At 37.4% G+C, this 22,348-nt stretch overlaps 1 protein-coding gene across 4 annotated transcripts in view; it reads right to left on the minus strand.

The window, feature by feature from the left end:
- Positions 1-22,348, minus strand: part of ASB7 (ankyrin repeat and SOCS box containing 7) — an 85,278-nt gene that overhangs the window by 45,922 nt on the left and 17,008 nt on the right. For 3 of the 4 annotated variants that reach the window (XM_067555592.1, XM_067555591.1, XM_067555593.1), the window contains 2 exons: positions 19,355-19,960; positions 5,670-6,714 (listed from right to left, as the gene is read on the minus strand). In XM_067555592.1, the coding sequence (XP_067411693.1) occupies positions 6,575-6,714; positions 19,355-19,960 (746 nt within the window). In that variant the 3' untranslated portion in view covers positions 5,670-6,574. Of the gene's footprint in view, positions 1-5,669; positions 6,715-19,354; positions 19,961-22,348 lie in introns of those variants that run through there. The other variant, XR_010921279.1, reaches the window with a different exon arrangement.

Below are 22,348 nucleotides of genomic sequence, written 5' to 3' on the forward strand. Positions count from 1 at the left end.
TTTTCATTTCCTTAGTTTCGTGGCTTTGGGTGAGGTATGTTAGCAGCCCTAACTACTTCACAATCAAGTTTATATTAGATTTCCTATTTTATAGGTTTTTATAAAGCTCTCTTAAATAGGTGGCTGGCTGCACGAACACAGGGAGCAGCTGTACAAGTTGGGTACAAGTTCAGCAGCTGAGGGAGAAGATACTAATACCCCAGAAGTGGTGGTGCAGACGGTTAGGTGCAAAGTTTCTCCATTAGCAACCCTTGGGGCGTAGGTTTTCTTATAAAGGAATAATGGCCTAAAATCTTTTTTTTTTTTTTTTTTTAAAAAGAAGCAACTACATGTTTCAACAGATCTACTCAGGCTACACTTCTCTATTGAAGTTTGGGTAGATATACAGTGAAAGAAATCAAGTTGACAATGGCTGCTCCAAATGCCAGTGAAAAAAATCTCAATCATAGCAACATTTAAAACTTTTCCTGTTGGGAAACCCTTAAACTTTCTGGCTACTTATTTTTACAGAAGGCATAAAGTGGGTGTTTTTTCCCCTTGGATTTTTTTTTTTTTTTTTTTTTTTTTAATGTAACCCTAACTATGGAGTCGCTAGCAGGGCATCTCCATAACATTGTAGATAAATTTCAAAAATACTCTCCTAGACAGGAAGGAAATCCCACTAGCAGAACTGAAAATTGAAACGCCAATGGATTACTCTGGATTTATGCCAGAATAAGAATAGCATTTGGTATTATATATAACTGAGACATTATGTAATTAGTTGAGCAGCACGATTAAAAACTTTTACTATACATGGACAGTAATGCAACTGTAAATCTAATCTTTACAGTTATTCAGTTTCTATTTTGCCACCAGTTCTGGTGTTATTTCTTATTTTGTACACAATAGTTAAAAAAAATGATAATGCTGTGCCTTTGAACGTACCTTGCTATAAAACCACACAATCAAGGAAATCTGAAAGGTGTGCTTCCTCCAGTAGGGCCCATTGTTCTCAGACACATTTCATACAGGACGATGCAAGCTTCACTATCTGGTAACAATGACAAGTTAAGAAGGACTCTTGATTGTGCTTCTATATCCCTACACAAAGGAGACCCTCTGCACATGGGTCACAGCTCTCTCCTGCAAGAGGGAGATCTGCCTACTGCACAGCAGTCTCCCACACTTTCCCTGGACCCCACAAACAACACCCAGAAACCTGTGGGGTTGCAACCATGCGTAGCAGAAAGGAGGTGGAGTACAGACTCTTCTCTGGGCCTGTGGAGATTCCCCAAGATCATGCAGCTCCAAGTTCCAGCTAGCCATGGCCCCCTGGAGAACCTCGTGGCTGAGGAAGTCTTGGCAGCTCAGCTCCACGAAGTAAGATAACTTAATCTCATGAAAGCAAGAAGTGTAACAAACAAAACTGTTCGTTTTTAACATTATAACTCAAGAAGTCAACAAAAGTAGAACCGAAGAATATTCAGACTTGCCACTGACAGAAGCAACAATAAAATTTCAGCACACGTATAACATTTTGCCATTTCAAAGTACAGTGCGAACCCCCTGAGATTATGTTAGCCTAAGTCTACAAATGGGAAACCAAGAGTAGAGAAAGGTTAAGGGTCTTGGCCAAGGCCACACAGAGAATCAGTGGCAGAGCCAAAAAAGAACTCAAGAGTTCCTAGCTCCTGCAGTCCAGTCTGCCTCTGGTAACAGGTTGATTTTTGCATTCACTGTTTACAAAAATCATTTTTTCTTGCACCATGACAAACAATATACTTTGCCACATAAAATAAAGCACAATTTCTAGTAACGCAGGCATACTGAGTACACTGGAGTTTGTTATTCTATGCATAATCTCATTTGTCAACAGCTTGCAAAACCCATTAATTGCTGTAAACAACTGCATTTATCATCAATTCTTTTTCAGCTGACAAATGAACAAACACAGGAAATAGGATACATAAACAGGAACATTACTGACAACATACCATTGAGAAAATTCACTAGTCTTCCAAATCTGTCCAGTCTGTTAGTAACATCATTAAGCAGCTTGGAATTTATGACTTGTGTGCAATGTGTTGCACAGAATGTGAACATCCAGATTCAGTTTATGCACCTCGTTCCTCAAGGGAATAGGGAAACATCCACTTCTCCACCAGCTTTTAGTAGAGTATAATATTTATGATGGCTATGAGAGCAATGATTAGAGCTCTTATCCAGTTCGCATCCTCTCCACCCTCTTAATGCCCCTAAAAAAAGTCATAACTTGTACTTCACAAAGCAGCTTTGCTTATTCCATTTTTCAGCATTAAACAAAAGTGACACTGCACACTGACAATTCTATTTGTAAGACCATCGTTTGGCCATCATTTTTTGCACTCATTTGTGTGTGCAGGTGATGAGGGTAGTGTAAGTTTTATAGCTTGAATGTGCAAGTGAGTGTGCAGAAATGTGTGCCTGGAAACGATTAGGCATACACAAGTAGAGCCTGGATCCCACTTTGGCAGTCCAGCAATGACTGCCCAAGTTTGCCTTTAGATTTACTGATGCAACTCACTAAATTCATTGGTGATCTGCATTCATATCTCAATGCAGAATGGAACCTCAACAGCTAAGTTTACACATCATTAGCTATCCATGGTTATTACTGCAATAAGGATTTTCAGGGAGACAGATATTGAGGAAAAGCTGTAAAGTGATACTATATTATGAAAACATTAGATCAGAAATAAATAGAACATAAACCCAAAAGATTTTAACCAGATTTAAATATTTTTAAAAATTCAAAACTGACCCAAAGCAGAACTTACATTACAAAGGAAGAACAAAACACATTATGATATTGGTAACATAGAAAGGTGCATGGAAGCTAGATTTGTGGGCAAATTGTAAATTGCTCTTGTCCCAATCACACTGGGGGCTCTGGATCAACTTTATTGAGAAAGTAAGATTTAAAATTTCCATATGGTCCACACTGGTAAACAAACTATATGTTCTCTTTTGCTTCAGGGTGTCTGTACGACAAATTAATCATGCTATTCCTCTTTGTCCAGATGTGTTCTATTATTGCCAACTGAAGCCCAGAAAACTAAATGCTCCACGTTATCCCAAGGAAACCAGAGTTGTTCGAAGCATGACTGATAATGAATTAAAAAATCAAAAAACACTCAAAAGCTTTTCAAACTAACAAGTATTGTCTATAATGTAGTACATAGTTTAGAAATATGGTAATTAAATAATCTAAAAAACCCACTCTTACTCTGCTGTACATTTATAAACACATATTTACAAAAATCTTTCTGCTTTGTTTTTAAAGGATGAGGTTTGCAGTTTATTAATGATCAGAATCTTTTACTTGTCTGTTTCTTTGGTGTATTTGCCAATTTTTTTTTATTTTTTTATTTTTTTAAAAGATTCAATAAAATATCCACCAATGTATTTTAAAGGAATGGAACTAGACGTGTAACAAATTTCTATTATGTACTCTTTCCACATTCTATTCCAAAAGATTATGGAAAAATCAAATCAGTTTGTGTTTTCAAACTACTTGTGCATTATACCCATTCAAGAGAGTGACAACAGAATAGATCCACAACATTCAAATCTAATTTGATTTGAATGATGAATAAACCCTGTACTTTACTAACTTAAGCATGCGCCGAAGTTTATATACTTAAACAGTCCCACTGAGGTCAACAGGACCACTCAAGCACGTGCTTAAGTAAGGCCTTAAGTGCTTTGCTGGATCAGGGCCCTAAAGGCCTGATCAAAAACTCAGTGGAAGTCTTTCCACTGTCCACAGTGGGATTTGGATCAGGTCCTTGGACAATTTAGCATCGCTAAAGGGGATTAGGCTTCTGCACCCTTTTTTTTTTTTTTTTTTTTTTTTTTTTAAATAAAAAAAGAAAGGTTTTGCACTGGCCTAAAATTTAAAAGTGTTTCCTTTAAATGTCAGTTACTAAAAATACCAAGTCTCAATCAATAAATAATGGAATGACACACTTCTTCATTAAATAGCATCTTTGTTACCAGCAAGGTATTTCATAATTTTCTAAAGTCACAGCAGCAAGACAGAACAAATAATTTGCCTTAATATGGATTCTGACTAAAATACAGTCTAAATTATTTTAGAAAATATTCCTGTAAAAATGCATCTTCACTGATGGGGAAGAAAATGGTTTAAAACCAAACAAGTTACTTAGGAAAGCAGATAATATAGTTTATTTTTTTTTTTTTAAATGTTAAGGTTCTGTTTCTATGTAAAAAAACTGAAGATTGATTGTTAAGAGCTGCCATCCTATCCTTAATGTGCCTCATTATGCCTAGGTACTGCAGAACTTGAAGCAGAAGAGATCAGCCACTAGTGTGTTTTGAGTATTCATTAAAGGTACTACTGAACTGTAAACTGTAGCACTCTCCCTCCCCTCACTATAAATACTACCAATGTGCTTCAGCTTCCCCCAGGTCATAGCACTACATGTAGAGTTGTCTTGCCCAGTTATTCTCTGGCCCCTTTGCTGAGTGTCTACATTAGCAACAATCTTGGCAACTGGTGTGTGGTGTGGACAGTGGATAAACTCGCTTCCTACAGGCTGCTGTTATATTAATGTTTGATCACTGCTGAAACAGGCTGGCTTTGAACGGGTTAGTCAGAGATGAAAGGCTCCACATCCCATTACCTTCTCTGAGCCAAACTCTCTAAAATCACCCATTGTTTGGAAACCTGTGCAAGGCTAGGCACAATAGGGTGAGATAATCCTTGCTGCCATGGTTCCTGTGCATCCATCATGAGCAATAAGATTCGTGCTTGAGGAAACTACAATCCTTGGCTTCAAGGAATTAGGGATGAACTAACAAGGTTAATTTAAATGTACTTGCTTCCCTTGCTTTCACAGTTTTTTTTTTTAAATCATGTAACATTTTGAAAGGGATAGTGTGAAAAATTGAGAGACATTGTTTCCCCAACCTCCCAGCTTCCATTGATATCACTAGTATGACAGAGCTGCTGATATTATAAAGGCTCTTTTGGAGTCACTACAATGGCAAACCAAGAGTAGAAAACATTGACAAGAACTTTATACTGACTTCATAAGTCCTTGAAAATAAAAACAGTGAAATGGTTGCAAATTTTGGCCTTTTCTGTTTGGTGCTGAGGCCTTCTATTTCCACTGACAACTAGGAACAGGCTTTTTAATCAGGTCTTATTAATGCTTATGATGAAAACACAATAGCAAAATTTGACCCACTGAAATCACTTGCTGGTTTCAGGTGAAGAAGAACCCACGTAGTGTTTGCAAAATTTAAGTTTCTAATACTAAAGGGACTATTTTCTTGTCAGTGCACATACAACACTCAAATTAATGGGGGTTATGTACATTTATCAATGAAGACTACACCCTCTTCAACTTCAAGCAAATCAAAAACAACATTTGAGTGCAACAAAAAACTTGTAACCCCTTTAAAATAAAATGACTTAGCCAAATAATAGGCATTTAAAGAGAGATCTGACCTAACAGCCTGTAGGTGAAATTTCATCTCAAAGGGAAATAAAACAGCCAAATTATACATTCAACAAATTCAGGGATTGTAACAGCAACTGACATTATTATGGCATTGCTGCAACAATGCTACAATAAAGCAGCAGTTCCTATTTTCACAAATAATGCATTGAGGCGAAGAAAGAAATGGTGCGAAATCACCTAATCATGGACAAAAATACATCAGAAAGATTATTGCACAGGAGGCACTGTATGAGAAACAGAATACATTGGCTTCAAAATCCAAACTTGTTTCCCCTTAATGTAATGTAAAAAATAGAGACTGTATGAGTCTGTGCAGTGTACTGTCACTGCTAAAAATATAGTTACAAACAATAGCCCACTTACAGGAAATATCAGGAAAGCAGAGATCCTGGATTTATGGACATCCAAACTACAGTAATTAGGCAAAGAATAGTATAAAAAGAGCCAATTTATACATTTTAAAATTGAACAGAGTGACTGCATTTTTAAAAAGTTTCCATATGGCATTTGTACAGTATATCCCAGGAAACTGTTACAAACTCTGCCCTCAATTCTGCAAAATGATACACATGGGCAGAGGTTTACACCTACACAGAGTCCCATCAATCAAAGAGACTGTGTGGACATAAAGGTCTGCCCAGATGGGTCCCTTTGCATGACTGGTGCGTTAGTTTCCAAACCTCTTTTTTTTTTTTTAACAAGCTCAGTTGGCTTACAATACTATGCATACTAATCATGGCATATTCAAAAGAAAGTGATCGGTTCTGTTCCATTTCCATCGCAAGTCTCCACGCCTCATTTAAAAAAAAAAAAAAAAAAAAAAAAAACTAATTTTTTAAAATGTAATATTGTATAGAAAGCTTGGACCTTGTAAACGTGGACCAAGAAACCAAAAGTTAAGACTTTCTAGCATGTGGTATAAAAAACCCAAGGAAGTGTATACCTGCCTTCTGACTTACAGAAAAATCAGAATTTGCATAGGATATACTATGTGCAAGGCAACAAGCCTTTGTAAGTATCTGGAATAGAACTAATCTTGCTCAGTGTTCTCTTCTTCATGGATATCAGATATCATCAAACTTGTGTTTTAAATAGTCTTTGATGACCTTGGCAATGGGTAGTTCATCAAGCAGTTTTAGGTTTTGAAGGCCTATACACTGGCGGATTTTAATTCGGCATAGATCTTGCAAGTTTCTGGGCTGTCCTGAAATGAAAGACAGAAGGAACATATTTAAATAAGACTTTAAATGTGCTTCAAAAGATTATTTTTTTAAAACCGTATTTGGGAGGGGGAGAGAGTGGGAAGTTTCCTCTTACATATCATCTATTTTGAACCACTGTGAAAATGAATAATTCTTTACGAAACCAATGGCCCAGTCCTGAAAATACTTAAGCACGTCCAAAAAACTTTACTCATGTTATTAGTTCCATTGACATCAGTGAAACTACTTATGTTTAAGCGTTTGATGAACTGGGGCCTAAAATAATTTTGAAATAATTATGCTACAAAAATCTCAATGTCTTTTTCTGATCCCTATTCTAATCAGGTTCAACCTTTTTTCCTTACAATTATCATGGCAGATGTCTTGCTATGTTCAGCTCTGAAGATGAATGAGTGGTCTACTTAGAAGGTGTGGTTTAAGCAATTCAAGGATCATATGGCAGAGTTTAATAACTGCACTTTCCCCCTCCAACCAAGAGAAAAAGCCTTTAGTCTCTAACACATTCAGAATGTATGTCATGTATGTATGTCCATGGCAAGGGAGTTGGGACCTGGGCGGACCACAGTTCACGGAGATAATGCTCTACCACCACCACAACCACATCAGCAAAATCATTAACAGTTACGTTTTTCTGAAGAACTCAGCTCCCATTTAGGCTCATTATCTTTAAAGGGAACTGCTGGATGTTGAGCATTTGAGAAGTCTGCCCCTAAAACACTTAACATAGCCAGCAGTATCTCAGGATAAATGCTATGGAATACTTTGACCCTTGAAGTTTAAGTATGTCACCAGTTACAGTACACAAAATGTTTTAACTTCAAATATTTCCTACGTTGAAAAAAACAGAACTCTAAGCAATTAAATCACCATAAAAACAGCAGATGACTGTGTGAGTGGAAACATCTTACGATTTGTTTTCAATTATCTTGAATAGACTGGGCATCAGAGACACATGTAAATGCTTATACTGCTATCTCAAAATAATCTGTAATCAGTAGACCTTACTGCAATCATTTGTCATCTTCCTAATAGTTAGTGATGAAAGGAGGCATCTGCCTCCTCCAAGAAACAAAAAGGCCCAAATTGCACTAAATAGACTATTTGTAGTGTTTTTCCACAAAATCATTAAAAGAGACATGTAAACAATTTACTCAGTAGAAATGAATCTGAACAATTTAAATGAAATATATTCCAGTTTCTTCAAGATTTCCTAGGTAGCAAATAAAAGTAAGAATCTTGTCTCAAAACAGGCAATGTTTTCAATAAAGTGGTTCTTATAACCTGCAACTGCAGAGGTTTCCAGGTAAATGGTACAATGCTATCAACACAATTATGCAACAAGGCTACAAAAACGGAAGTGGTAGGATCCTCTTATCTTCTAGACTTGAGTTAGTCCCTTTAATGAAGGCATATGCATCTCAAGTTTGGAGTTAGACGCTCACTTGAAATGGGGGTAAATTATTAAACTGACTTAAATTCACTTGCATTCTACAGTCCTTTTGTTAAAAGTGACAGTTAACTTCTGTCTAAATTGTTTACCTTCTATTATGAGAAGACCCAACAACTGTGTAATGGATTAGAGGGTACAGGTTATTTCTCTTTTTTCTGACGTACTCTGTGCATACTTCTGCACTTCATATGCAGAGGGTCTCACAGCTTCTATCTCTTGTCTGTGTAGGTTTTTCACACAACAGAACAGAGAGGCATGTTTAGAATTGAATTTTTTCTTTTTAAAAACATAAATCAGCAGGAGAAGTGAACTCCGGCAGGTGTAGTGCTGGAAACTAATTTAAGCTCATTTTGAAAGTTACCAGATTTGAAGTCAAAGACTTTGGAGTTTTCCTTCATGCCAGCAATAATATTTTTAGGACACTCACCACTAATGGTAGTTAAATGCTCATTTTTAAAAAATACAATATTTCAATCATGATGTTATGGCTCTCATTATAGATCACTTATGCCTTAGCCGCATTATAGAAATTTTCTATTTGGTATAGAATATAAATGGGTGAAGTTATGCAAGCACACTTGCTTAAGCTTCAGGGGGTGGAGAAAAAAAAATCGCTTTTGACCTGAGACCAAGCCTGGGGAGTTGCATAATCCAAAAGAAAAGCTTCTGATAAATTTATCAGCAAATGAAACAGGTGTCAGAATGGAAGCACCTTTTAAACTTTAACTACAAACAGTGTTTACTGCTAGCGAGCACGGCAATTTTGTGTGTCTGTGTATTAGGACACATAAGAATACAGCTATGAGTCAATGATTTCTAGTTTCAGAATCACATGCTATCTAAATTAACATTCTGTGATCTATTTGAGAGTAAAACAAAACAGACCATGTAAAAACAGTCAGAAGAAATTGACCAACAGTTAAATTTAGGAAGTTACTAAAGACCCAATTATCAAATGTCTGACATTTCCCTCAATAAACCTAAGAATATCTCTTGGGAATGTGTTAACAATGGACATTTGCAATGTTAAGCACCAGTTGCTACATCTAGTGGCTGTTAGTGTCTTAGGTCATGCCTTGCAAATTCCAGGGTTATTAATGCATTTGTGATTTATTAGAAACGGTGTCTAGAGCACTTACTCATTCTTGGTTGCATCTGAATGAAGAAGAAAAAAATTTAAGGATTATAGACCAACATCAGTGAACCTTAGCTTGGCAAATGTAAAATGTTATTAGTAACTTGGCAAAGCAAGACAAGTTAAATGATGAATAAAGTTCTGACTAAAAATGATTAGGCGAGAACAAGCAGAAAGAATTTGCTGCATCATGACTTTGGAACTATATTTAGTCTAATAAGAATTTAAAAAGTAGACTAGAAGAGAATAAATAAAGAGTAGAAGACTTTCAAATCAGCATGGACTGCAATGAGATACAAACTAGTTCTATAAACGCTAAATACCCCTTAAAGAAATTCCTTGCCCATTCCTAAACAGCCATCTCTTTTGCTGCAATTTTTATTTTGGAGCTGTTCTTTTATTGTTAGATTTGTGTTACTACAGTTACGATCAAGCCAGTGAACACTTCCTGCTCTTGTAGGGCTAAAGGTTTGGTAAGACATCCACATGAGTAAATCAACTGTTTTTATAGATGGCTGTATTGTGTCTTATAATAATGATCACAAAAATTAGGAGTGTGCAAAACTACTAATCTGTTTTTACAGTTGACATTTCATCTGGTCTCTTCTCTCCAAAAACAATCAATCAATGTTAGATAATGCTTCAGAGGAAAGTAAAAATCTCCCCATTCCATAAAATCCATTTATTTGTGCAATACTCTACCCAGCATAGACAAATTTCTTCCTATTACACCACTGATTATTTTACAGTCTAAACTATGGAGTACTAATAGCTTTGTGATTTATCATACCAAACAAACAAATTTATCCTCCCAATAAACAAAACAGATTTTTATTGTTATAAAATGTGTAACATTTTTCTCTAAGCTAGATGCCTCAATTGCTGACAATGCAAGTTCCAGGGGTTTATTATGCTGGTTAAAAATGATTTTTTTTAAAAGAAAAACATTGTTGAATTTTAGAGTAGTCTCTTCTTGTATTAACACAATTGCTTGTATTTTGAATACAACAAATTCCTCCCATTTTACCATCAATTTCCATTCACTCCCCTACCCTTTCTTTTTTTAAATTAATATTTTTCTACAATTTTAGTTGAAGATATTGTTACATCTCAAGCATGAGTGATCTGCTTCCAACATAACCAAATAGGGGCTTAGAGGGTTGGCTCCTGAACTTGAGAGTGAATGGTACAGTTCGATACATGTTATAGTACTTTGATACCAGACCCTTTTTTACATAATATAAAATGAGGGGCCCAAGTTTTAAAGAAAACAAACAATTTATAAATATTTTTCTGACATTGCTATTCACTCAGTTGTCACAGTTGGAAGAGACAAGATAAACAGTGAGCTTTAAAAGATCTTCAAAAATATGGAGCAGAGGTTCCCAAATTTCATCTTTAGAATGCTGCAGTAATCTATTTTCAAAACAGTCCTGCATGATAAACTGGCCAACTTTCTTCTCCCCAAAATGTGTGTGGAAATGGGAACACTGATAGCTTTAGAAAAAAAAACATTTACGAAGCTAATGATAGCAAAGTCCTATTTCATAGTCAGTGATATTCCTACTCAGTTAATAGGACCTAGCTGTCTTCCTTCCAGAATAAATGCACTGGCTTTGGAATACACAATCTCTGTGCACCTAGTGCCCTAAATCAATGCAGTCACAAATCAATCAGCTGGCAGGAAAGCATGGTCCACACTATACTGGTATACTGGAAATTTTAAATCTCCCTCCCCGCATTGTTTCTTAAGGAGATGTGTAAACAGAAGTTGTCTCCTATATATCTGGTGTCTCCCTAAACTCTGATTTAATCATCAGTACCACAGTCTAGTAGTTGTGAGTTTCCAGTGATTGTGCTATCCAAGGCACTGAGATCAGAAAGTAAACACATACCTTTGTAAGCAGCAAAGATGCTTAAGGAGATACAATACATAATATTTTAATAATGTGACAATGAGGGGGTTGTTTAATGAGTATTAATTCTCTATCTGGATCTGTCACTATCGTGGGGTGGGAGGGAAGTCTACCGCAAATGGGGGAAGATTTCACCTGAAGTGTCTGCCTGGGTAGCACAATCTACCTACCTACCTACCTACCTAATCCACCATGTCTACATGTGGAAATGACAGGATAGCTCATTCTGCAATAGCACCCCATGTGGACATTATTCCAGAATAAAAAAGTCACTTTTACTCTGGAATAGTGTCCATGAGGGAACCATTCTGGAAGAGCTTTGCCTGTCAATTTCCCACTGTGGACAAGGTTGTAGGAAAAAGACAGTAGGCCCTTTCTAATAGTCACCTGGCAGCTTAGACTTAAGGTTTATTAAAACAATGGTGCCTTAAGAGCTTGAGTCCACTCTCTTTGTGGAGTGTCAAAACTAGCTTGAAAAAAAGGAAGCAGAGACCCAAAGACACATGAAGATCTGGACTAGCTAGGTGAATGCATATTGCTTCTGTTCTCATAACATAAGCCTTCCTCTTATGTAACTTAACTAAAATCTAAGTGAAAAATTAGTGGAGACTCAATATGCATGTAGGCTTGTTGGTTGCTATAAAATCCTTTTTCTCTAATGGTTTGTTCCAACTATTAAATACAAATACTTTGTTTCAAGAGGGCTGCCGGTCACTATCACTGATCACAGGTCTGTGAAACCTAGTCAGACCTGCAGAGTGGTAACTGGTTAGTATACACGGGATAGCGTACTCAGGTCCTGGTTTTAAGAGTGGAAGAATCATGACATTTCACCCCGAGACAGGTAAAGGCCAAACACATGAGGTGGGTGAACTCAAAGAGACGAGAAAGGGGGCAAAGGGGCAGGTAGTCCATAACAGTGACTGACTGACTTTTTTTTTTTTTTTTTTTTTTTTTTTTTTTACATAGAGTACCTTTTCATGTTTGTTTGGGGATGGGTGACTAAAATAAAATGGGACCAACTGACAATGGATTATCTATATGGGTTTACCATCCAATTTGTTTAGCACAAAGGTGCAATTTATTATTAAATTTTCACAACTGAGAACACAATTAGACACCATAGTTAAAAAAAAATGCCCAATGTCCTTTTTTAAACCTCTAGGAGTTGTCCATAGACTGGCTCAGATTCTAAAAACATAATAATCTTTTCATTTAAGAATAGCTTAAGGAATTGAGCCTATCCTGTGGCATGTGGACTGCTGCTTAGAAAACAAGCCTGCTATGCCACAAACCTACTATACTACAAACAAACCTACACAGCAGGAGTCCATTCTCTAAGGGCTGGTTTACATTGCCCTGCAGTTCAGACTACAGGGCAGGAACCTTTTATAGTTCATGCCCACAGCATCCACAAAGGGGAGTTACAGTGCAGCACTTCGGTGCACACTGCTAGTGTAAGACATGCCCTAAGAAAGATGTTGATGTGTTGCAGATGAGGAAGCAGGATTGGGTCAAAAGGATCTGGTCGCCTAACAAACAGCTACCACTGAAGTGAATGGGAGTCCTGCTCCTACTGAAGCAAATGGGAACCTTGGTCTTTATTTCAGAAGCTTGATCCTGCTCTAGCTAACAGTTTAAGAAATGCACAATATCTAGAATTCCAGATCTAAACAATAATAGTCAAATGATTGGGAGGTCATGTGACATATCAGAATTTGGTTTTGTACCATTGTAAATGCCACTATGAAGATTTCTCTGCTCTTAAAAAAAAAACAAAAAAAAACAAAAAAAAACGATATGTCTAGTATGAATACCAAACATAGCAATCATATACTCAGTCTATTTCCCAGGCTCCTCAAATGGAATAGTTGCATAGTGTGTGGTACTAGTACAATAGTGTACTGTGAAACTGAACAGACTCCTGTCCCCCTGATAACTAGTTCCACAGGACAAAACTAGCATTTTCTCCTATTTCAAGTTTATGATATACAAGCCACTTTTAAAGCTTCAGTTTAAGTTAAAATCAGTGATCACCATACTTCTGCCATTAGACTTCTACATTAAGCATATTTTGAAAGGGCTCTAAACCCAAAATTTCAAGTAATTTGAGGGTTTTAGATTAGTCATTTAGACGTCCATGAAAGCTCAGTATTTCTGGCATAGCAAATATGTATTGAAGAAGCGTACTTTTGGCTTGAAAATTTGCATATGGAAGTAAAAGCAAGCAGTCAGCTCTCTGAAATGAAGGACAGAGGTGTGTACTAAGATTTTTAAGATTAATAACATTGGGATTTTAGTACCCTGAACTACACATGAAAATTTACTTCTTGTTTGTAATATAATCAGTAATTTGTCTGATATGTAGTCTTGATTGAATCTTGCTGGTGTTTTTTCCAAAAATAGCTCTACTATCAATCATAATTCTTACATACGTTCCCTTTGATATATTATCTCCTAAAAATATGAAAGAAAAGTGTTCTGAAAATTCATGAATTAATAAGTGAATTTTAAAGTACTTCTACAAAATAGTGCTGTTGGACCATCTTACAGTTTGAATACCTGACATTTTACTGTATGTCATACTGTGTTCCACGGACTTAGTTACCTTTACTTTAAAGCATAGAAATAGATATATTAAGATTTTTGTTTGCACAAAGGGATCTTCAAACTGCTATACTGAGATTCACAAAGATTTAAAAGAATTAAATGAACAAAAAAACCAGTTACAGGTTAAAAGCTGACTTGCTGGGTACATTTTCAAAGCATTGTGCCAGTTTCAGCCAGCCAACTCTGACTATAATGACAGTCACACCACTAAAATGCTGCCGAGAGCTTTGAAAATTTACTCCCTTTGTTTTTCCTCAACTGAAAGAAGGTTGGTTGTGTCAATTCTCTAAAAAGGTGATTGATCTATCTTCAACATGCTACATAAAAGAACCAAAAATTGTTTGAACATATTCGTCTTTGAACAGTTGTTACTAGTCAGAAGAGGAAAGTATTGTGGAACTTCTGTGAGATTTTATTTATTTAACTGGGTCAATGATATACAATCATAAAATAACTGATTCATACACCCTTATGCCCAACCAAAACCCAGACTCACAAAATAGAGCCCATTTATCTATGTGAGATTACCACTAACACCAAGTGAGGCAACAGATTATTATAATTTCAGCAAATTCACGCATGTTACCACACACATATAAAGGAAGATTAACGTTGAGTTTACCGCTGCTTCTTCCAATGATTCCTAGCAAGTGATTTCAAGGCATTACTGCTTTTGTTTTAAGTGTTCTAACTATGTAAATTAAGTTTGCGTCAGAACTTTACACTGAAATGCCTATATTCAGAGGAGTTTTGACTATTTTTTGTCATTCCATAGTTTGTTTAAATTTTTTTTTTTTGCCCAAATTATAGCACAACCCCCCTTCCCACATTAGTTTTACTTATACTGTGTCTCAAGGCAGAAAGCTTCTATCGCTTCCTTGTGGTGCCCTCTTTTTATCTTTAAAGTTTCATGAATGTCTACAATGCTGTAAACATTTTCTAAAGCATAAAATTTGAAATCCTTTGTTAAAGGTGATGACTTCTCCTTCTGAAAATACAAAACAATCCATCTTAATACAGCTTAATTAGCATTTCACCTAACCATTGATTTTATGGCAGCCTAGGATTTAGTTAACATGCACTTTTACTTGACAATTGTTAGTACTCATACTATGGAAACTGTGCCAGTGGATACACCTGTTAATTTAGTGGTCTCCTCTCCCTCTAGAGGCACATGCAACCTGGATGGCTAGTCACAGATCTTCTCATTAGCTAAAGTGGTCATCTGATAGGAATTAAGCTCAGTGAGAGTTTAGGGGAGTCAGATTTAAGTGGTGTTTTAGGAAGATCTTAACTAACATTTCATATATTTGAAAGTTTAACTTTAACTTGGAATTTTTCTAATGATTTTTAGACTACATTCTCCTGTGTTTTTAATTTAAAGCTACTTTCTTAACTTGAACTCCAGGATAAGTTTTTCTTTGTTTTTGTAACTGTACATGTAAATAATTACTGGTCACATTCTATTCATGAAAGGTTTATCATTTTGTTTTTTAAATGATCTCAAAGTTCAACTCCACTGAATTCTACAGCAGACTATGAAGAGGTTGGTCCTGATTTCATATTCCTAAACCTCTGCCAGGACAGAGAGTAAGTTACCTGTCACTTAGTCCTCAAGGGCAATTAGCCTGTTGTTGATGGGCTCCAAAATAAGTCTTGACTAGTTGACCTTGGTTAAAACAGTGGTTGACAGGTAATTTCTTGGGAAGGGGAGGGTGTAAGACACAGAAGATTGGGGAAAGATGAAGAAAATGGAACTCATACAGCACTTTTCATCTTCAAACCAATATATAAACATTAATCCTCCCAACCATCCCGGTTATCTAGACAGGTATTAGCCACTTTCCAGACTGGGAAATCAAGGCACAAAGATTAGTGTTTTTTGCTGGAGGCTAAGTCAGCGGAAGGGTCTGGATAAAAATGTAGTTTTTCCCAACTTCCAACTCCATGCTGAGACTACTCCAGCATCTCAATATGTAAAGGAATCTTATCTCTCTCACCAATGGAAATTGGGCCAATGAAAGATATTACCTCACCCATCTTGTCTCTCTAATATCCTAGGACTGACATAGCTACAACTACATTGCATACATGACAAGCTGGGGACATCTGCCACCAGAATACTAGTTGACTCTCTACATGCTTCATTTGCCCCATGCTATCTGCATACAAAGGAGAACAAGAAAACAAAGCACAGGGAGAGGGCATTTAGGAGACATCACACGGATAATAAATGACATAAGGACATTACAGTGTTCTACTATAGTGATCTGTGAGCTACAGTTCAGATCTGAACTTTGCTCAGAAGCATGAAGCCAAAAGGTAGTTTAAAAAAGGCCCTTTTGGGTCAAAAGATGTATATCCTAAGATCAGTACAAAGTAAGAAGTGGCCCTTGACACAGGTCCAACCTCCATTCTGCCCACTTCCAAAGCTAAAGCAAAAAAACATTAAAAAGAGTGTGGCCTGCTGTGTGTGGTGAGACGTAGGATAGTTCCACAGCTGTCAGGGTGGCCAAGAGATCCTGAGTTAACCCAGATGAATTACCCACCTCAACCCTGAAGTCTCCCAGAGCAAATCAGCCCAGCTCTCAGTTAGGATTCTGCCATGAAACAGGGCAACCTCTACTAAATCCAAAGTAACACCTTTCCTGGACTCTTAATTAATCTACGCTGTCAGATTAATTTTTGAGTCAGAGACCACTTTTGGAAATAAAATGCAATCAGCACAGCCACACTTCTCACTTTATGTTCAACCAAACAGCCAACTGCTGTGTAATAAACGTCCTACAATGTCATCCAACCAGCAGGGGATTACCATTACAAATACAAATTTAGGGGCCTTGTCCACTACTAACTCAACCATTACGGTAATTAACCTCAGGAGTGTAGGCCATTGTCACACTAACCTCCTCCCACAAGAGCAGAACCAGGAGATGGTCAGTGAGACCATCTTGCAATTGATTTAGTCCTGCCTTGTTACCCCTTGCCTACCACAACAGAGATTGAGTAGCCAGAAATCTCACAACCAAGCCTACCTTCTCTTCCATTTTAAACCTTCATAATTCCAGTTTAAATAATGACAACTCTCACAGATATCCTAAGGTAGCCATTGAAGGAGCGCAGCTGAGCTGGGGTAGATGGATGCTAGAAATAAGACCTCCGCCCATCCCAAGCAGACATATCAAGGCCATTCATAATCTCCCAGGTTCTGCTGAAGCCAATGATGGCGAGAGCGGGGCGGGAGGTGAGGGGACCAACATAAAACTCTCTCCACAATACAATCAGAACTCTGAGTCTTTTCACATTCATCCCCATCAATAAGCTCCACTTTCAGTAATTCCCACCAAAGTTCCCACAAGCCTCAACCCCATTTGGTTTAGTAGGACACATTGATATTAGAACTACTACTTTTTTTTTTTTTTTTTTTTTTTTAATAAAGTATGTGCTTAGCCCTTCAGAACAATGATAACAGCACTGTGGAAAGAAGAGACGCTAATTTTAATGAAATGTTCTAAAGGACTTTGAAAATGTATAACAGTATATTAGTGCTATTTTTGTACACACAATTGAACCAACATCCACTGCAGATGTAACAGTATTTTAAGGCTTTGGTTTCTTGAATATTTGTGTGCATGTATTTAGAAAGACAACTGCCACTACTTAAAACTATAAAGACACTTTTAGAGTTTCTTAGCATCTAAAAGCTTTGGAATTACTTCTGACTTCTAAGTATAGAAGTCATTACTGCTAAATTGTTAGAAGCTAGTAATTCCATTGCAGAATCCACAATCTACAAACAAGTTAATTTAAATTTTCAGCTTTTTTGATGAAGCTTCAGATAGGGACAAATGTCAAAGGATTAAAATGTGCTTCAGTGCTATAGTTACAGTCTACCAAGACTATGGAAAATTTGAAGATTGGATATTGTATTATCCATAAATAACCCTAACAGTACCACTAAAATGGTGAGAAACATTCCCAAAGACAGGCAACAAAAGGGGTAGAATTCTATTCTGGATAAAAAAAGTTAAATGAAATGAAAGCCTTTTCCCCCCCCTTGTTTTTTCTATTCCTCAATTTTCACCCGTCCAACTACTGTATACATCAGGGGTGGCCAAACAATGGCTTGTGAGCTGCATGCAGCTCTTTTACAGTTAAAGTGCGGCTCACAGAGCAGCCTATGCCCCCGCCTTCTCCACCTACCAGACTAGTGTGGGGAGCTCAGAGCTTCTTGCCATACAGCAGGGTGGTGGGGCTAAAGGATTCCACCCAGTGGGGAGGGGAATCTCGGGGGGTGGGGGATGGGTGGGTTCCTCAGTAATTTTGGCCACCCTTGATGTATATCAAATCTTTCAGGTACATATGAACTGTAGGTCTTTAGGGAACAGAGTAATACAAGTCATACATACAATTAGAAGTCCAATTTTAAACGCTTATTTAGGTCTACAACTGCTAAATTTCATCTGATTCAAATCATTAAAAATCCACTTCCTCTCTAGTGCCTATATTGCATGTGGTGGTGAACTTTCTTCGTTTGAAAATACAAAAGGCAAAAATAAGAGACGCTTTAAAAAGCCTCACACCCACTGTACTATACTACTTTGTAATTCAAAGACGTCACATACTGAAAGATGATCTTGAGCACGAGAAGAAATCAGGCCCTCCTGAATAATAAACCTTGTTACCTTATTAGCAATTCAGTTCTGAACCCTGAACATTTTCAATGGCAGCATCATCCTTCTGAAGGAATTCTTTAAACCAGTTATTCCATTTCTAACATCTTACATAATGTAGTCAAAAATCAAAAACTTTTAATAACTGGGAGAGTCCTTCAGTAAGTCTAGTGTTTTCAAAAATGTAATAGATACTCTTTTAAATGTGTTATGCCCAATGCATTGACCAGGCTATCCATTTTCATCAATTTAAACTTCTGAGGTGAAGATAATATAGAACACCTCTCTTATTTCAGGAGTATTAACAAAATGGCTGGGCTACCACTACAATTTGTGGATCCCCACAAATTGCAGGGGGCAGCAGAAAAAACAACTAGACTCATGTTGCTGTCCAGATGAGGGGTTGTGGAGAAGGAGGAGGAGGGGAGAGAGTGGAAAAACGAACAGCAGAAAAATTCATCCTACTTTGGTCCTAAACCCAGAGGAGACAGTGAATTGCAGAGTTTTTGCAGGGTGTCAAACAAACAAAGAATCCTAAGAAGCCATGTTATGCTTGTGCTTAGGGCCAGCCCTAATGAAGCTGGATTTTTCAGCCACATACAGATCTTCTGATGAACACGTCCAGACTAAAGGAATCTTGTTTGATTTATATATAGATAATTTTGGCATCCTTAGTGTTAGGACAGTAAATGAGCTTTCCCCACCATCCCCCCAAGTAACTTTCTAATGCATTAAACTAGCCATGAGGTGCTAAGATTAATTGTTTTTCTGAGGTTAAACCCAAAGAAGACTTTAAAGAACACCTTGTGCTTTGATTAACTTTTCTTACATACATACTTGTTACTTCTTGTAAGAAATCCAGACAGGGTCGACTACTTCCAGAAATACTTATTGAAACAGCCAATGGGGTCTGTCCTTCATAGTTCCTTGTGTTAGTGTCTGCTCCATAATTATATAACATTTGTGCACAAAGCACATCATCTCTAAGAGCAGACAAGTGTAATGGTGTCTGTCCATCTTCTAAGCGACCCAAGTTTGTATCCGCCCCTCTCTGAAGGAACATTCGGCAGTAAGAGTGATTGCTTTTGATCACAGCGTATCGTAACAGGAAACCATTTTGAATGTCGATGTTGGCATTGTGATCCAAAAGGATTTTCACACAGCTTGACCTCTCTCGGATAATGGCCAGCTGAAGCGGTGTAGTACCTTTATCACTGAGCGGATCAACCTCAGCCTTGAACTCCAGCAGGAGTCTGACAAATGAGTCTCTGCCATAGTGGGCTGCTACATGGAGGGGAGTCCAACCATCATTGCTTTTTGCATTGATAATGTCACTTCTATATTCTGATTCCAACATCAAGCGTGCAATCCTTGCCCGGCCATGCATGGCAGCATAATGCAGAGCAGTGAAGCCTCCAATTAAGTCCTTAACTGTGGGATCAGCTAAAGTTAAAATACAAAACAAAGGGAAAAAAGTTAAAGTACAAAAGGCTGCTACAGAAAAAGGCAGAATGTTACTCTTCAAGCATATCTTGAAATAGTTTGACATGCTTCAAACTAATTCTTGCTTTTATAGATTATGGTCCAGATTTTTTAAAGGTACTTAGGCACTGCTGCACTCAAGGTTGCAACACATAACCAATTTAGGGGTCTAAATCTCATTTTCAAGAAGGATTTAGGCACTTAGGAACCAAAATCACCTAAATCCCTTTTAAAAATGAGATTTAGACTCCTAAATCAGTTAGATGTTGCAATGTTGAGGGCAGCAACGCCTAGATATGTTTTAAAATCTGGGCCTAAATTCTATTTTAAGGGAGAGTCAAATGATTTATTTCGTTTAATAAAGGTAATCAACAAGAAAAAAAATGAAGTTATGTTTAAACACATGCACAGTTCTCTTTGACAAACAGTTTCCACTTCTCCATAGCACTCTGAAGCTAATTGTTCAAACTTTTTTGCCCACCCAGGTCCTTTCCAGCTCTGTAATGTCATGCTTCTTTCTCTGTTTTATTTTCCCTTGTGCTGCTTCTTGGTCTTAAAAAGAAGCATGTGTAGCAACATCTGCTGTCCCAAATTGCAGATGTTTTGTGGTCTGGCAAGATGGTGTTGTTTTTAGGGTGTAATACTGTATTAGGTAAAAAGTTTCTCTGTGGTCTGTAGGATTTCCAAAGCATGTAAGATATATGTTATTTCAGATTATCTTGATAGAAGTCTGTTTTTATAAGATTAAATGTCTGTTCTGAATTTATAGTTTTACAAAAATTTAAGATTTTACAAGAATGTAAGCATCCCATTATGGGGGAGGGAGGAATCAGAAAAAATGGGAGTACTGAATTCACAAGTGATTGGACAGGTTCCCCCTCTCCTCCCCCCCCAAAAAAGCACAGAAATTAAGATTGCTATAAACCTTAACACTAAATTAACTAGACCAAGTTACCTAATCTCACTTCCCACTCCTAGACATACAGACACACCCCTTGCACTCCAAATGATTTTTCACATCTTTCCTCGCATGCACTTATACTTTACCTTTAGCTACCTAACTGTACTATGGAGCCTGTCCTACTACCATTCTCACCCAGCTGGTAAGGCAGGCAGAGGGTCACCTCCCCTCTTCACCTATGTGCATCACTTCATAATGTGCTCAACTTCTACCAGTCTACAGCTTGGAAGCTTTCCCAACCCAAGTCTCCTGATGTGTAAAGAGGTTCTGTCCACACAAACCAGATTTAATTTGATACTATCTCAGTACGCATTTCTACTGGGCAAAACCCTGACAGCCACTTTGTTGCAGTCTGACACTTCACTCGTTGCATTTTTCCCATCCATAAATACAGTATTTAGAGAGAAAGGAGAGGCACAGGTAGAGATGAGTATGAAGAAGTGACCCTTCTTCCAGAAGGTGTAAGGACAGAACATAGCTCCCTCTGGAGGGTGTCAACACCTCTTCCAATGCGGGATGTTGTATGTGTTGCTCGGAAGAAATACTCCCTCCCACATTCACACATCTGCTGTGTTCCTCATCCTTATCAGCTAGGGCAGTAAGACACCAAGCTCAATCTCAAATTCCAACCTACCGTACAAGCAGAGTTTGCAATATGATAGGTCAATGTAATGTTGGGCTAAATATACAGAGGAAACCAGTCACAAAACTGGGAGGAAAAGGTCCTGCTTTATATGGGTCTCATGTGACCATACCTGGAACTGTCATCAATTACGGACATCACCTCACCAGAAATATTGACAAATAAAACAGAATTCAGAGGAGAGCAACAAAAATGATGAGGGAGCTTTAGAATTTTTTTTTTTTAAATATAAATACAGGAAAGATTAAGAAAACCAAATAAACATAAATATGGCTAAACAATTAAAAATGGAGCAGTGGGGAAACACTCCACAAAGGATATTAAGGAACAGGAAGTAGTATTGCCTGAAGTAAAGGGGGTAACTTGACATAATGAGATGAAATTAAGGACAAATTTAGACTAAGTATCAGGACAACTTTCCTCACAGTGAGCTGTATTTGATGGTGGAATAGTCTCCCAACAGAAGCAGCAGAAGTCTAAGCACTTGGGAAGTTTAAAAATGAAACTGGACAAAAGTAACTGCAGGGAGCAGTCCTGTATTACCTGGTTACAGTTGCTTTCTGCTATCTTTCCCAACCCGCTCTAAAATAGAGTCCACACCACGGAAGAGACAAAAGACACAAAGACATTTAAAAAAAATCACTGTTCAGGAGCAGCTGATCCAGGGAAGAAATGGTTTTTCAGCTGGAGTTTCTATCTCCAGATTGCTCAGCCAATATTTTAGACCCCCTCTCAAATCACTCCC

The sequence above is a fragment of the Emydura macquarii genome, unplaced genomic scaffold (genome assembly GCF_026122565.2).
Source record: "Emydura macquarii macquarii isolate MOO-44397 ecotype Brisbane River unplaced genomic scaffold, CSIRO-AGI_Emac_v2 contig_1644, whole genome shotgun sequence".
NCBI classification, from domain to species: domain Eukaryota; kingdom Metazoa; phylum Chordata; order Testudines; family Chelidae; genus Emydura; species Emydura macquarii.